The sequence below is a fragment of the Battus philenor genome, unplaced genomic scaffold (genome assembly GCF_028537555.1).
Source record: "Battus philenor isolate CCGP_79_NKW_IND1 unplaced genomic scaffold, ilBatPhil1.0.hap1 SCAF_10, whole genome shotgun sequence".
NCBI classification, from domain to species: domain Eukaryota; kingdom Metazoa; phylum Arthropoda; class Insecta; order Lepidoptera; family Papilionidae; genus Battus; species Battus philenor.
Genome location: NW_027181662.1, coordinates 5,138,760 through 5,152,621, shown reverse-complemented (window position 1 = coordinate 5,152,621; position 13,862 = coordinate 5,138,760). Strand labels below are relative to the sequence as shown.

Genomic DNA, 13,862 nt, shown 5'->3' with positions numbered 1-13,862 from the left:
TACTTTTAAGATTTAATTTCTTAAGTGTTATTATATATAAAATCTATTCATAGCTTTCGTCATAGGTACATAGTTAAAGAGTGAACCTTAGTACTGTTTACGACGTGCGCACCACCAAATAATACAACGTTTTAGCCATTCATTTACTATAAAATCCGAGTTAATACCTCTTTAAATATTATTATTAATTTGCTAATTAACCGTAAGTCTTTAAGTTCGATTAAGTTCCAAAATCTAAGAATAAAATAAATAAACTAATTAATTGGTTAATGATTTTTAATTTATCTCATTTTTATTACGTCTTTAAATCTCGATTTCATACATTGTATTTTATTATTATGTATTTATATTGTGTATGTTAGTAATAAATTTTCAATAGTATTTACATAGTTATTGTTTTTAACATGAAATTGTTGAAAAGCTTTATTCATTCTTGATGAGAGTCCGATGTTTGACGTCATATTTAATGTTTGATTATAATATTGTTAAAACGATCGCCGATCAATCTAAATAAATTACCTTATGAAATTCTGTTGCAAATGCCTCAGTTAAGGCATAGTTCCTAATACCAATATTGACGTAATTTATATATTTAGTTAACTTATAAACGTGTTTACATACAGAGAAGAAAAAGAGTAAAACTGTGTTGACATAAAATAACATACTTTTCCACTTGGGCTAGTGTTAAAACTTCTATTCGACACGTTTGTAGAAAGTGTTGGACAATGGAATGTTAAACACGACTTAGGAAATGTTTCCTTTCCTTAGTCCACAAAAAAACTTCAACGTTAAATATATAATAAAATTCTTGTTTCTTGTTTTAATTAATAAATTATTTTCAATTTTATAAAATTAAATTATCAAAAATATTTTCCAGGTTCTTCAAGGCTAAAGCAGCAGATGAGAGAGCTACTGTTATAACTTATGCCTTTTTCCACGCATTCAAATTCCCCGATGCGCTCAGCGTTCACATTAGATGCAAAGTTGAGATATGCAGGCACGGATGCCTGGATCACTGTCAGCTCGATGGAGTGACACCGCAACGTCACGGCGCCCTGGACAGGAAGGATGACCGCACTCATCAAGAACACAACGAGATCACGTGAGTTTTCAAAGGTTTCTGCATAGATAGGTCTATTTTAGTATTATGTATTAGTCTGCGGACTTCCTGTTTCTGCGGGCTGAATGTCGATTAAGCTACACAAAGCTTAAACCGGCTAGAAGCATAACTTCAATCACATCAAATGCATATTGCAATTGAATGTCGGCAAAAAAAAAATTAAAATAAACTCAAAGTAAATTAAATAAAATTAATTCTTACACTGATTACTTTCGAACGTAGACCAACGCAAGGAGGAAAACGAACACATTAAACTCACGTACCTTAAGTATTATTAATTTATTGAATCAGTTCAGCTTTATTATGATGGAAATGTTGGAAATCATTTTAATTTGTAATTTCTGATTTTCCAGAATAAAACAAAAAAAAATTAATTACCTATACTTCTGGCAGCCGGCCCGCCATTAGTTCATGTTTTGCCTGAGTGACCCCTAGTCTTAATAAGTCTGTGCAATCATGGTCTATGTTTGTATTAGTCTTATCATATTTACACTAGCTGAAAACACACCATCTTCTCGTTTATACAAAGATGAAAAGTTGCATACTTTAAAGTAAATGTATGTGTGGTATGCGCGAAATCGCAATATTTCTTTTTGGGACATTACAAATTTTGTCCAGTAATTATCTTTTCCGTGCGAATGTTTATTTGATGTTACAGCGAATAACCTTTAACTCGTCTTTAATTTTCATATTCGAATACACAAGAAAAAAATTTGTTTAGATTTTTTTAACACCGATATGACATGTATAATGTGACAAATTCTAATGTTGCTTGTTATTTTGTAGAGATAATACGGCTGAGGGTTCAGATACGAGTATCGCTGAAGAGTATCAACGTCTTCCTCTAGAAGAAGCTTTTGGAGATGAAGTGTCTGGAGATGTCGTACCCGCGCCAGCTCCACTACCTCAACGTGCTCCTGCTCCGGTCATGGAACCGGAATCTGATGAGATTTCATCTTTAGAAGAAGCTTTTGAATCACTTAATAGAAAGCCGTTTACTGTAAGTAAACATTGTATAGATAAATTGACAAGAGTGTTATATTTAAAACAAAAAATCTTTGAAATTAGTTTGAAATGTTTATTATGTATCTATTATTTTTAGGACCGCACACCTGAACACGAACATTTCCCTCACGGACCACGAAATCTTGTAACGAACGTTAATAAGGAACAGAACAAAGAATCAATGGCTTCTAATAAAGCTCGCGGTCCAGCCGTCGCAGGTCCCCGGTCTTTGAGAAAACGTCGAACCGTACGCGATGCGAGGTCTGCAGATGTCGGTGTATCAGGAATTTACGAAGTAGTCTCTGAAGCAGATTTGGCATTTGGTCCGTCTAAAGAATCAGTAACGGTGTTCAGTGGAAGAATTCGTGAAGAGGTAACTTATGATATAATAAATTTACAAATATCTAGAGAGGAAATATAATTTTGTGTTATATATTATTAATGTAAGGCACAGCGTTTTAATTTGTTATGGCAAATGCTTTTCAGCGCTAGTTATATGCGGATTACTAAATTATGAAATTTAACATATAGTGACAATTTTTAGCAAAAACTACATTATGTTATTATGAAAACACTTATATGTAACGAATGAAATAATTATTGATTTTCTTTGTTTTTTATTAAAATATTTTAACATCAAAGTTTTAATCACATTCACTCAAATTAGTGAGACCATATATTGTTACCCACGTTACGGACATGTTGTTTTAATGTTGCAAATCAGGTCAGGGTAGTTAGTTGGTTTGCAAGAAATCCATTTGTTGTTTTGTTGAATTGTGTGAAATTTTCTTGTGAAGAAATTCTTCCATTCTTATCCTATTTAATTTTTACTTATTTAAATATGTCATTGATTGAATATGGAATTATGATTTTTCAGGTTGTTTATGGTGTTTGCATGGGAGCAGTAAGTTTCGGAGCTCTGTTCGCTTCTACTGCTGGGGCTGCAGCAGGAGCAGCTTTGGCTGCAGCAGTGATGCTTCATCGGCTCCGTTCAAGAATGGCCGCCGAACCTCCAGTACCAGTTTCACCTGCGACGGCAACTCATTCTCTCGCAGCATGGATGGCTCTAAGACTCTTAGGCTCCCCTCCTCATCCGCACCATTCTCACGAAGGCTGATCTAACATCAAAGTGATTCTTATTAAGACTGTCTTAGTTTCTAGCAAATACGGCTAGTTTTTATATATTCCATCCAAGTTCTTAAACAGCTCCTTGTATTATTTATACCTTACGAATACTTCTGAGCAAGATTATTATATACTTAATTTTGAAAACGAAAGGTCAGTTGTTTATTTTTCTTTAAAAATCATTTGCTTATGATATGGCATATGTTTGGCTTATTATTGAATTATCTTTATTTATTTAAATTTCGAATAGTTCTTAACACCTCAGTAATACCGATGGTGCTATGTCGTGCTACGGACTAAGTCCTTTGTAACCTGATTTTCACTGTTGTGAATATAAAACATGTTATGATAAGTATTGTACAGAGTTCATCTTTATTTTTATAGTAACTAACTTAAAATTGTATCGTGTTCTTTATATTTAGTCGGTAAGAAGAAATGTCGAGTCATGCCATTAGGTTACGAATAGTTTTTAACAATTTTGACATTCTTTGTTACATTATTAATTATTTCATTAAAATAATAAATATCCCTGTTTACATCGAAATTCAAATTTTTATGTAATAAAGTAATTTTCTGGTATAATTTGTGGAGATAAATTATTTTGTTTTAAAAAGAAAAAGATTAAGAAATGAATACGACAATAATTTCTTACATTTATTATTTTCTATTATCAAAACATCACGTATTTTTATCAATGTCTAATATAGACATAAAATCGTATTGCAATATAGACTTTAATTTTGAATGTCTGTAAAATAGTGTAGATTAATTTTGCTTCTATACTTAAACCGCCATTTTACTTGTTGTATCCCGGCGATGCAGTACTTAGTTAGTAAAGGAATATTAATATTTTAGAGGGGTAATATAATAAAAAAACCAATGAATATTTACTTAATAACATCAAACATACGTTCGATTTTGTAATAAGTTTTGCATTTAATTTGCATTTATTATTTATATTGTTTCCTAATTTTGCTCAACATCTTTGATTGTACTGCGTTCATGTTTAGGTGCATCATTAGTGTAACATTAGTTGTTTAAGTAATTAAATTAGGAACGAAAGGGCGAGGATATTCGGAATAAATAGGTAGCTCGAAGTTTTTATTCGCCATCTTTTAACTTTATTTATTCGAATGAATTCCTCGCCTACGAAGTGTCATCGATGTAGACAATTTGCTCCGGTTCAAGTTTTAAAATATTTTACATAGACGGCATTCCGTTTTAATGTCTTCGAGTACTTCTTGTTATGAACATCATTTTACCGGTAAAATTATTCTTCATCAAATTAACCATATGTATATTTAATTTTGATCGTCAAAAAACACTTCTATTTATTTTAAACTAATATATTTAAGTTATAAAACATTTTTGTGAGAATACATTTTCATTAGTGCAATTTTAATTTATCTAATTATTTTTAAATCGTATACTTCCCGTTAGCTCTTGTTTGTTTCGGTTGTGGTACTTTTGGTGTAGTGTAAACTTTTATTCTTATATTTTGGGTAGCTCATTTATTTATTGTAAACAATTATGTGTGTTTTATGTTCTCTGTATGATTGTGACGATATATGTTAAGGGCGAGATGACTTGTTAATTTGTTTAATGGAATAAAAATGATGTTGAAAGTTCTAAATCTTTTTACCCCTTTTACCTATAAAATAGAATCAAATCAATTTACTGCACTCTATGTTCTCTTTACATGATCGTTGCCCCTGCAGGTTACAGCAACATAGGAGAGCAAGATTTTTTCTTCAATATGAAACCGTTGTTGAGGGTATCATAATTTTATTTTGTTTCTGTTAAATATCACATACAAAATAAAATAACCTAAAGTAAAAGTTAGTCCATTGTAATTAATAAATGTATCAGAAATATAAAAGTATCATGAAGCATTTTTAAAAACAAAATTGTTATCTATTTATTGTTGCCCAAGTGGCATTTGCTGATTTCGCGGGTGCAAGAGGGCAAGGCCCAGATTGCGTTTAATTTAATATTCATTTTGAGGTACAGAAGTTCGAGTGCTCCCTAGGTAGCCTCGGCTCGGACGGCTACGTACTTCACCCGACTTTGAGAATACCGAGCTCACAAGGAAACCCCCGCTTGGGCTATAATGTCCTTTTAGGATTCCGACTCAAGAATACCCGAGAGGCTTGAACCTCGACTTAGTCGGTTGATATTACTCGGCCAACATTAGCCATTACCAATTCTCAAAACAAAGGCGCTATGAGAAGTGTCGGAGGAAACTTCAGCAATACTTCCACAGTTCTGAGTGAACAGAACGAAATATATAAAATTAATTTATATTTTTGTATTGGAATGCAATTAACGAAAATTAAGGCTTATATATAGCAGGGACATAGTACAAAATAATTACTTTTAGTATGAATAAATCGGCAATTTAAAAAACTATACCGATTTTGTTCAGCAATGAAAATGTAGATAGTAATGCCTCTTTCATTATCATTATCGTCATTTGAGTCTTAGGATGTCCATAGAGTATAACAATGCTTGAGCTGATGCTGTTTGTCCCTTCCGGATATTTTTCCAATAGAATCCTTTGGAAGCGGTCTGCATTTAACGTCTTACGACGGCTTTAATACATTTATTTGTTCACCTTATTGGTATACGTTCAATACTGCGCCTGCCGGTGCGTGGCCTCAATTAAAAATCTTTAAGATCCCAGTGGCCAACTGTCTTGCGTGATTTTTGACCTGCCCACTGTCACTTTGTCTTATCAATGCCTAATAATAATAATTGAATATTAGTATTTAATAAAAGAATGCTAGCTAATTTACTTTTGGTAGTAATAACAAAAGAGTTTTTATTTAAAGGTTTTTATGATCAAATATGGATTTTTTTTTATTTTTGCTGTATATTACAATATTTAAATAACAGAGTTTCATAAAATTAATATAGCGCAATTTGCAACCCCGTAGGCCTCTCTCTTAGTCACATCTTTTTAGCTCGTCAATTTATTATGTTTACTTTACAATACTTTTAAAGCAAGAGTTATTTCTAAAATCCTTCTCAAGGACGATTTAATTAATAGAGAATATATATAAATGCATTCTTTCTATCAATTATTTATTTTCTTATCTTAACTAATTATTTTATTGTATAATAAAATGTTGAAAACTCATTAATTACCATCATTTCAGCTGACATCTGGAAATAGGCCTTCTCCATAGATTTCGAATGGAACTATCTATAAGTCAAAGCCAAAATATAAAAATCTAGCCAAAATGCTTTTTGTTTTAGTAATTCCCAATTTCACATAAAACTCTGCTTTCGTGAAGGTTAACTATGTTGACGTAACAGCTAAATTCGAGAAAAATGCAATAAAATTATATTCAATTAAGTTAAATCCTTTTAATTCAAATTAAATAATAATACAGATTTGTCAAGGTCACATCATTCATTAAAATAACTAAATATCATGCGAAAAGTCATACAAAAATAATTATTATTTTGGATTACACTGATAATCCTTTATCAGGCTATTAATAAAGTCAACGTTTTATATGTAGCATTTATTATTATAATAATTATTCACCATTAACTCTATCATAAGATAAATAAACACTTAAAAACAGAAGAGGAGGTACTCAGGTGGTTTGAAATAAGATAAAATTAAGTGCAGTAATGACTACATCGACACTAAACTATAATAAATAATATTAATACTAATGACAAGTTATATTAATTCTAGCGGTTCACCTAAATGCTGTTATACCACGTATTTGATTTTCCGTTGCCCCTGTTTCAAATGATATTCAAAAAGAGGTAACAGAAGATTATACATACTAAATTCTTTAATCTATTGTTTGATAAATATGTATTTTACTAAATTTAAATAAATGTATCTACGAAAGTAACATTCTTTTTCATTTATTGTTTTACTAGATTATTTTACTAATCATGATTCTATATATCACGTATATTGATATATTTATTAACAATTATTTTTAAAGTATTTGATGAAAATTTAGAAATGACCTTACTTTAAGAAATGATTATAGTAATGGCATAATTCGACATAAAAAATCTATAAATTTTGTTTCAAATAACTATGATTTTTTTTATAAGTCTTGTGTAGAAATAGTCTGAGTCAAATACATTATTTCACTTCAGCAAACAATTCCTCGAAGTTTGTATTCACACAGGAGCACTAATGATTTGATAGAAAAAAGTTAGCATGTTCTACTAAGTCACATCACACTAATATTTACAAATTTATTTATATATGTATTGTTACGAATAGAACCGACTCTTTGAAATTACATGCGGACCCGTCGCAGGATGAGGACGGGCTAAAGTCGTTGTGATCGCAGCTGTTTTCTTTTTAAGACTACTAATAGGACGCAGTTTCATGAATAAAATTGCAGACACAGCACATGAACAAATTAGTGTAGCGAGAAGTGCTCCAAGAGTAGCAGCAAAGCCAGGGGTCGTCATGCAAACCAAACCAGGTGTAGGCACAATCTTAGGTAGCGTATTTTCTTCAGATGAATCTAAGTTCAAGTCACCCGCCGATACGACACGTATAACTCTATTAACTCCGACTTCTTTCTCCGGCGATGTAGCACGACGTTGCCTCCTTATTCTTCTTTCATTCCTTCTTAATTCTGCTCCAACGGGATATGAGTCAATTTGAGGAGGACCGTATTCTACGTGTGGACCTATTAAATTTTGACCTCCATCAGAGCACTGTTCAGGGCATCTATATCTGCAAATCTGGATCGTACATTGGAAATGCACTTCCATAGAATCGGGGAATTTAAATGCTTGGAAGTGAGCGTATGAAAGAACTGAAGCGCTTGCTCCGAAATTCTTGATCTTTGTAAACCTGGACATTAATTTTGGACGCGTTACACAACCTCTTCTGTCTACAAGTTGTATTGGAGCACGTTGACCGTCATGTGCCACACAGTCACGGACTAACATGTCAAATTTAGCATCGTCATCTTTAATAGCAAGTACCATGGTCATTGTCTGTCCAATCTTAACTAATCCGGATACTTCTGACGCCCATGGTCCCTTTCCAACTTGAATTTGCATCCAGCAACCAACATTATCTCCGGCAAAGTCCGCCCGGACTACGTCAAGCATATCGACAGGGAAAGGTCTAAAGGTAACAGCTTTTTCATATTGATCATGCCAAGTACAACGTAATTTTCTTGCCTGATCCCAAACTTCTTGTACTTGGGGATCGTACTGAATAACTATAACATTTTCAAAGTAGGTTCCAGCAGCCGCGACGTCAGTTCTGTATCTCGGATCGCCACTGCCTGCAGTTCCACATGCGTGAGCGCCAATCTCAAATGATGCAGATGCTCTACCCAAATTGGGAGGTAGATGTACGCATTGATGATTCGAATAGTGTCCTTTTGAGAAAACGATGCCAAAGAAAGGTTTGTCGAAACTGAGAAACACTCGCATGGCATTTTTCTCGCATTTAACATCAAGTGAAACTATTTTAGGCATATCTGGGGCCGGTGCGGGCCAGACATCTCCTGCTCCGCTAAAAACTTTGTCACTTGCGGCGGTCTGTGCATCGGCCGGCGGCGCCTGTGGTGGAGGTGGTCCACGGAATCCAGGACCTAAATCATTCTTCAGATGATTCACCGGCGGTCCAAGAGCAAAGGGCTTGGAATGAATCTGATGATGGTTTGGTATTCTCGGCATCCCTGAAACCATAAAATGTTATTCTATCTTAAGCATCCATCGCAACATCAATTTTAAATAAAAATTTTTCAATTTATCACACTCTGAATATAAAAACAGAAAAAACAGGTTTATGTATGGAAGATTTGTTAAAAAGATTAATAGTTCTATTAATAAAATATTCTTTTATTACCTAATGAATGATGCGGCTGAAGATGTGGTGGGTTTTGCCTCCTGTTATGCGAAGGTGGTACTGGTGGCGGCGGGCCGTTGTAAGCGTGGCTTGGTGTTTCCCGTTCTGAAGACTCCATGGCCATTTGATCGGTCGAAGGTTCAACGACATTGTTCGAATCGGAGTTCACTCCTGTGCCGCCGCCTCCGTTATCGTTGGGTGCTTGATCACTTCGAGCTGCGCTCTAGAAGTAAAGAAAAAATACTTCAAATAACAAAATTTTAAACGAAAATTTTATTTACTTTCGTTCTGCTCCTAAATGTTTTTTTTCCTATTTTTTGAACGCAATTTATTGAAGATTTTATTTAATTCGATCGTATTAATCAAAATTCTCAAATATGTTGCCTAGTATGTTTTCACAAACCTAAGAATGTTGTTTTTTCTTCTATTATTTAATACGGCATACTAACCGCTTTTAGCTTGGTTTTAGTAAACCAAAACATGTGTCAAATTCTATATGTCAACACTTTCTGGGTCACACACACATTCTGGCTGGATGGCTTTTCGGATCCGTTTTCATAAAGATTGTACAAAACTATGTGAAAGTTGTTAATGATTCTGGTTTTTATTTGATTTAAGAGATGGCTGTTTCGACAGCTTTTGTTTCTACACGTGTCGCTAACTGGTTCTGATTTATACAAGTTTAATGATCGTTTTCGTTCATCCATTCTTAATTTTTTTTTAATTGTGTTGAAATTTAGAGGTATATCAATTTGATGTAGCAATGGGTAGGTCACATAGTGTGCAGAACAGAAAACCACTGGCGCCTAATGGTTCTTAGACCACGCACCGGCAAGCACAGCGTTGGATATCAATAAGCCCTTGTTAAAATCATCGGAAAATGCTGGACGCGGTCTCATTGGATATATTAGGGGTTTACCTATGTCTAGTAGTGAACGTCCTAAGACTTAGATTTGAAACAAAAGTTTATAAAAATTATTAATATTTAGACAATTACATGACAACACTGGCCAGTTAAACATTTTGTACAAATGTATTTTATTAATCGAATCGTAAATGATTTTATAAAGCTTGTTTATTTTGCCTCGAGGTAAGAAATTAGAAAGTGCCGGCCTCGACTCAATATGTGTAGACTTTTTTTTTCAATTAAAATTTATGAGTGGGCTTGAAATCCAGCGTGAGCGTCTACAACAATTATTTTAGATTATAATCTATTCGAATCAAACGACGGACTACGCATATTACATGTTACGGAAGAACCAAAACGATTATTTTGAAATAAAGCATTTATCACGGGAAAATGAACTAATAGACGGTTGATTGTAACGTAGATGTAATTGATATCTCTAAAGTTAACTAGGGTGTTATCGTCTGTGACTAAAGTCATTAACCTATACAGTGGTAATGATTAAGATATTTGAAATACGATCGCGGAAAATTATAGTAGAGTGAATAACAACATCGCTATTACTTTGAAATTATGGAAAAAATCGCGTGGTAACCAAATCATAGGACCAAAAGTCTGAAACATTATTTGTTTATTTATTATTGTACAGTAATATAAATCTTATAAACAGAACATTACAATAACAATATAAAAATATAATTGGAGTCCTTATCGCGTTCCGCATTTTCTTGGAAAATCTTTGCATGGACTGAATTGATTTGTATTTTTATAATATATGGAACTATTATATGGAACTTTAACTATAATATATGGAACTATTATATGGAACTTTTTTTAACTATATGTATGGAACTTTTGACAAAAAGAGTTGTAAAATACGTAAAGAATATAGTTAGTGTAAAACTTATTGATAATGTATAACCTAATTAATAATACATACACTAAATATTATAATACAATAAAACATGTTCTCGTCCAAAATATTGCGTTTGAAGACGAATAGCACCGAGTTACCGAAAAAGCAACGAAAAGGGCAATGTTCGAGTTTCGCTGCGAGATTGAATCAGACATTCAGAGGAAATTCGCAGAAGAACTAAGATAACAGATGAAGCTAAAAGAGTTGCTCGTTTGAAGTGACAGTGGGCGGGACAAATCGCTCGTGCAATCGATGTCCGCTGGGGCCCAAAATTTCTCGACTAGCGAACACCAGCCTGTAGACGTGACGAGGTGGGGGCCTACGTGATCTAGACCGACGACATAGTTAAGGTTACGGGAAGTTACTAAATACGAGCGGCGCAGGGCTGGTACTGGTGGCGATCTTTGTGGGAGGCATATGCCTTGCAGTGGGTGTCTATCAGCTAAATAAAAGAATAAAACGAAAAAGGAAAACTTTAAAGAATTACAGACTGAGAAAAATAAGTAAATATAAGTAAATTCTGTAAATATTGCATGCTTTTAAAAATCGAAAAAAATTTGATTCGTCCTATCGAAACGGGTAAATCTTTCTGAAACGAGCAGCTTGTACAGTACATGACTTACTGAAAACTGTACAGTATGATTGAGTATTTCTAACTCGATTCTACGATGATCTTCGTGATCGAAGATACGTTCAATGTAAGACACTGAAGCGCACTTTTTAATAAAATGAAGTTGAGAGAAATAAAAAACAATAAAGCAGTGAAAGGATTCGATAAATACAGGGAAGCATATATAAAGCCATTATATTATTATTAATTCACAATGGGCTAGCGCAGTTAATTTTAATCCTGTACTCTCTCTCCCTTACTACTAGACCTGTGATCTATTGACATATTAAATAATATTGTATTAAAAATGTATTATTAATTACTTAATTTAATAAACTAAAACAAGTGTATACGTATTAAATATACACAGCTCTAACTTGAGTGTTAGATTTTTGTAACAATAAAATTAATTATGTGCGACAATGAGTGTCTTATTCTCATTTTTTCGACTTCAGTTTTACAAGAAAAAAATTTACGTAATATTCTGCGAAATATACCACTTTAAACCAATCATCATTATTAATCATCACTTCCACATAGATTTCCATTAAGTCCTGTGCGTAATTAAATATAAATAATACACATGTGTGTAATACAAATTTATACGAGTAAAATTTAAAACCAACTAATTTGTATTACCTGTAAAAATATGTTTTTTTCCGAATTACACAAAATAACATTCTATCCTAATTCTATTATAATTATATTCTAATATTTTTCAAGCGAAAATCTTAACTTCTTTGATATAGAAGAATATTGACTAGTTTTTATTTCCAAAATATCCTAATAACTTTTTTCAGTAAGGAAATAATTACTGAAAAAGGATTAATAAAACTCAAGTAGTTAACTATTTTCGCATGTAAAGGTGTTTGAACATAAAAGTATGTTAATATTCTTCTCTGTGTATCAGACCAAGTCGGCAGTTATTGGACGTAAAACATCACGGACTATGGTTAGCAGTATACTATTTAAAATCAAGGTAAATGCACTATTGTGAAACTAATTTTTATTACATTGACATAATAATATTTATTATATCATTATTATACATTACATTGATAAATAAATAACTTAAAAATAATCCTTGAATTATTTGGTTGGTAGCAAGCAGATTAAAGTTTGTTTTTTATTATTGTGGTATGAAATACTATTTCTACATTAAATACATTTTTTAACTGTCTAGCTTCTAGCTTCTGCATTTGTGTGTGTCGTTTAATCATATTTTGCCGATTAAGGAGAAGGACACAGGCAGCTGTAATAAAGTTTGTAAGTAGTGAAGCTACCCACGGCATACTAGAAATGAGTAAAAAAGAGTTTAAATACTAAACAAAAAAGAAAACGTCTTGAAATTTTGGTTGAGATTTCTTATTTGAAAACTGAATTAGCCATAGGTTAAAGTCACCCTTATTTTGGAATTATAAGACACATCGGACTATAAGCAGTATATAATACCTTGTATCAATTATCTGTAAATTAATATCAAAATTATTTCAAGGTTTCGAGGAAAACCACCGGGTACGTTAATGTTTTTTTTTGGCACCGAAATTAATTTAGTGTTAAAACATACTGTTGGATAAGAACAGAAAAATCATAGAAATCGGTTCAGAGCTTTCAAAATATCCATTTTCACCGAATATGACATATAAAACCAGTGAAATTGCGATAAAAAACATTTTGAGAAAAAGATGTCTTATATATCAGATCATATTTTTATTTCTTATACACGCCATTGTTATTCGTTCAGATTATCATCCACTAGTTAAGAGCGCGTTTTTTTTTTTTGAAAAAAGAATACATATTTGCCATCGCACAACACGATGCATTCAAATTTAATTATACGTGTAAAAAGATGCTACCAAGATCGTCTGTTGATTACTTTACTTTGCGTTTATTACACTACAGCAGTGAAACGTGGACCGCACGCGTATCGCGCCGGGGAGTGCTCCACTCAAGTGCAGTGTGTCAGCGTGCGGTCGTTGATCTTAGCGAACTAATTTTACTTTCATTAAATCGCCACGGATGTATCACTTCTGCGTCTTACTATATTAATTCTCCTCGTTTCCTTGAATCATGATTTAGTTGTATCACGATATGCTATTGAGTTCTACAACTCTTTTGCTCAATATGGATGACATTATCCTTTTTACGTTTTATTTTAAATTTAGAGTTCACAATATGGATAAGTTATTATCTTAAAGATATATAAAGCAATATTTTTTTGCCGGAAGAACCCATCAAAGTTCACGCCGTCGTAAAGTATATCTAGATACACAGATCAACGTTATTGGCAGGAAGTGTAGAAATCTGCTCACTCCTAAAAGA

The 13,862-nt window shown here is 32.8% G+C and overlaps 2 protein-coding genes across 2 annotated transcripts in view; one reads left to right on the top strand and one right to left on the bottom strand.

Annotated features, from left to right (window-relative positions):
* Window positions 1-3,360, top strand: part of m (miniature) — a 56,890-nt gene extending 53,530 nt beyond the window's left edge. The window contains exons 8-11 of the mRNA XM_068768514.1: window positions 878-1,102; window positions 1,907-2,120; window positions 2,223-2,498; window positions 3,003-3,360. Coding sequence (XP_068624615.1) covers window positions 878-1,102; window positions 1,907-2,120; window positions 2,223-2,498; window positions 3,003-3,242 — 955 coding nt within the window. The 3' untranslated portion in view covers window positions 3,243-3,360. The remainder of the gene's footprint in view (window positions 1-877; window positions 1,103-1,906; window positions 2,121-2,222; window positions 2,499-3,002) is intronic.
* A 4,089-nt stretch (window positions 3,361-7,449) lies between these two features.
* On the bottom strand, window positions 7,450-9,300 carry dy (dusky). Its single transcript, XM_068768737.1, has 2 exons — window positions 9,108-9,300; window positions 7,450-8,937 (listed from the first exon to the last, which is right to left on the bottom strand). The coding sequence occupies exons 1-2, from the start codon at window positions 9,229-9,231 to the stop codon at window positions 7,502-7,504; spliced, it is 1,560 nt and encodes a 519-aa protein (XP_068624838.1). The 5' UTR covers window positions 9,232-9,300; the 3' UTR covers window positions 7,450-7,501.
* Between the last annotated feature and the right edge of the window lie 4,562 nt (window positions 9,301-13,862).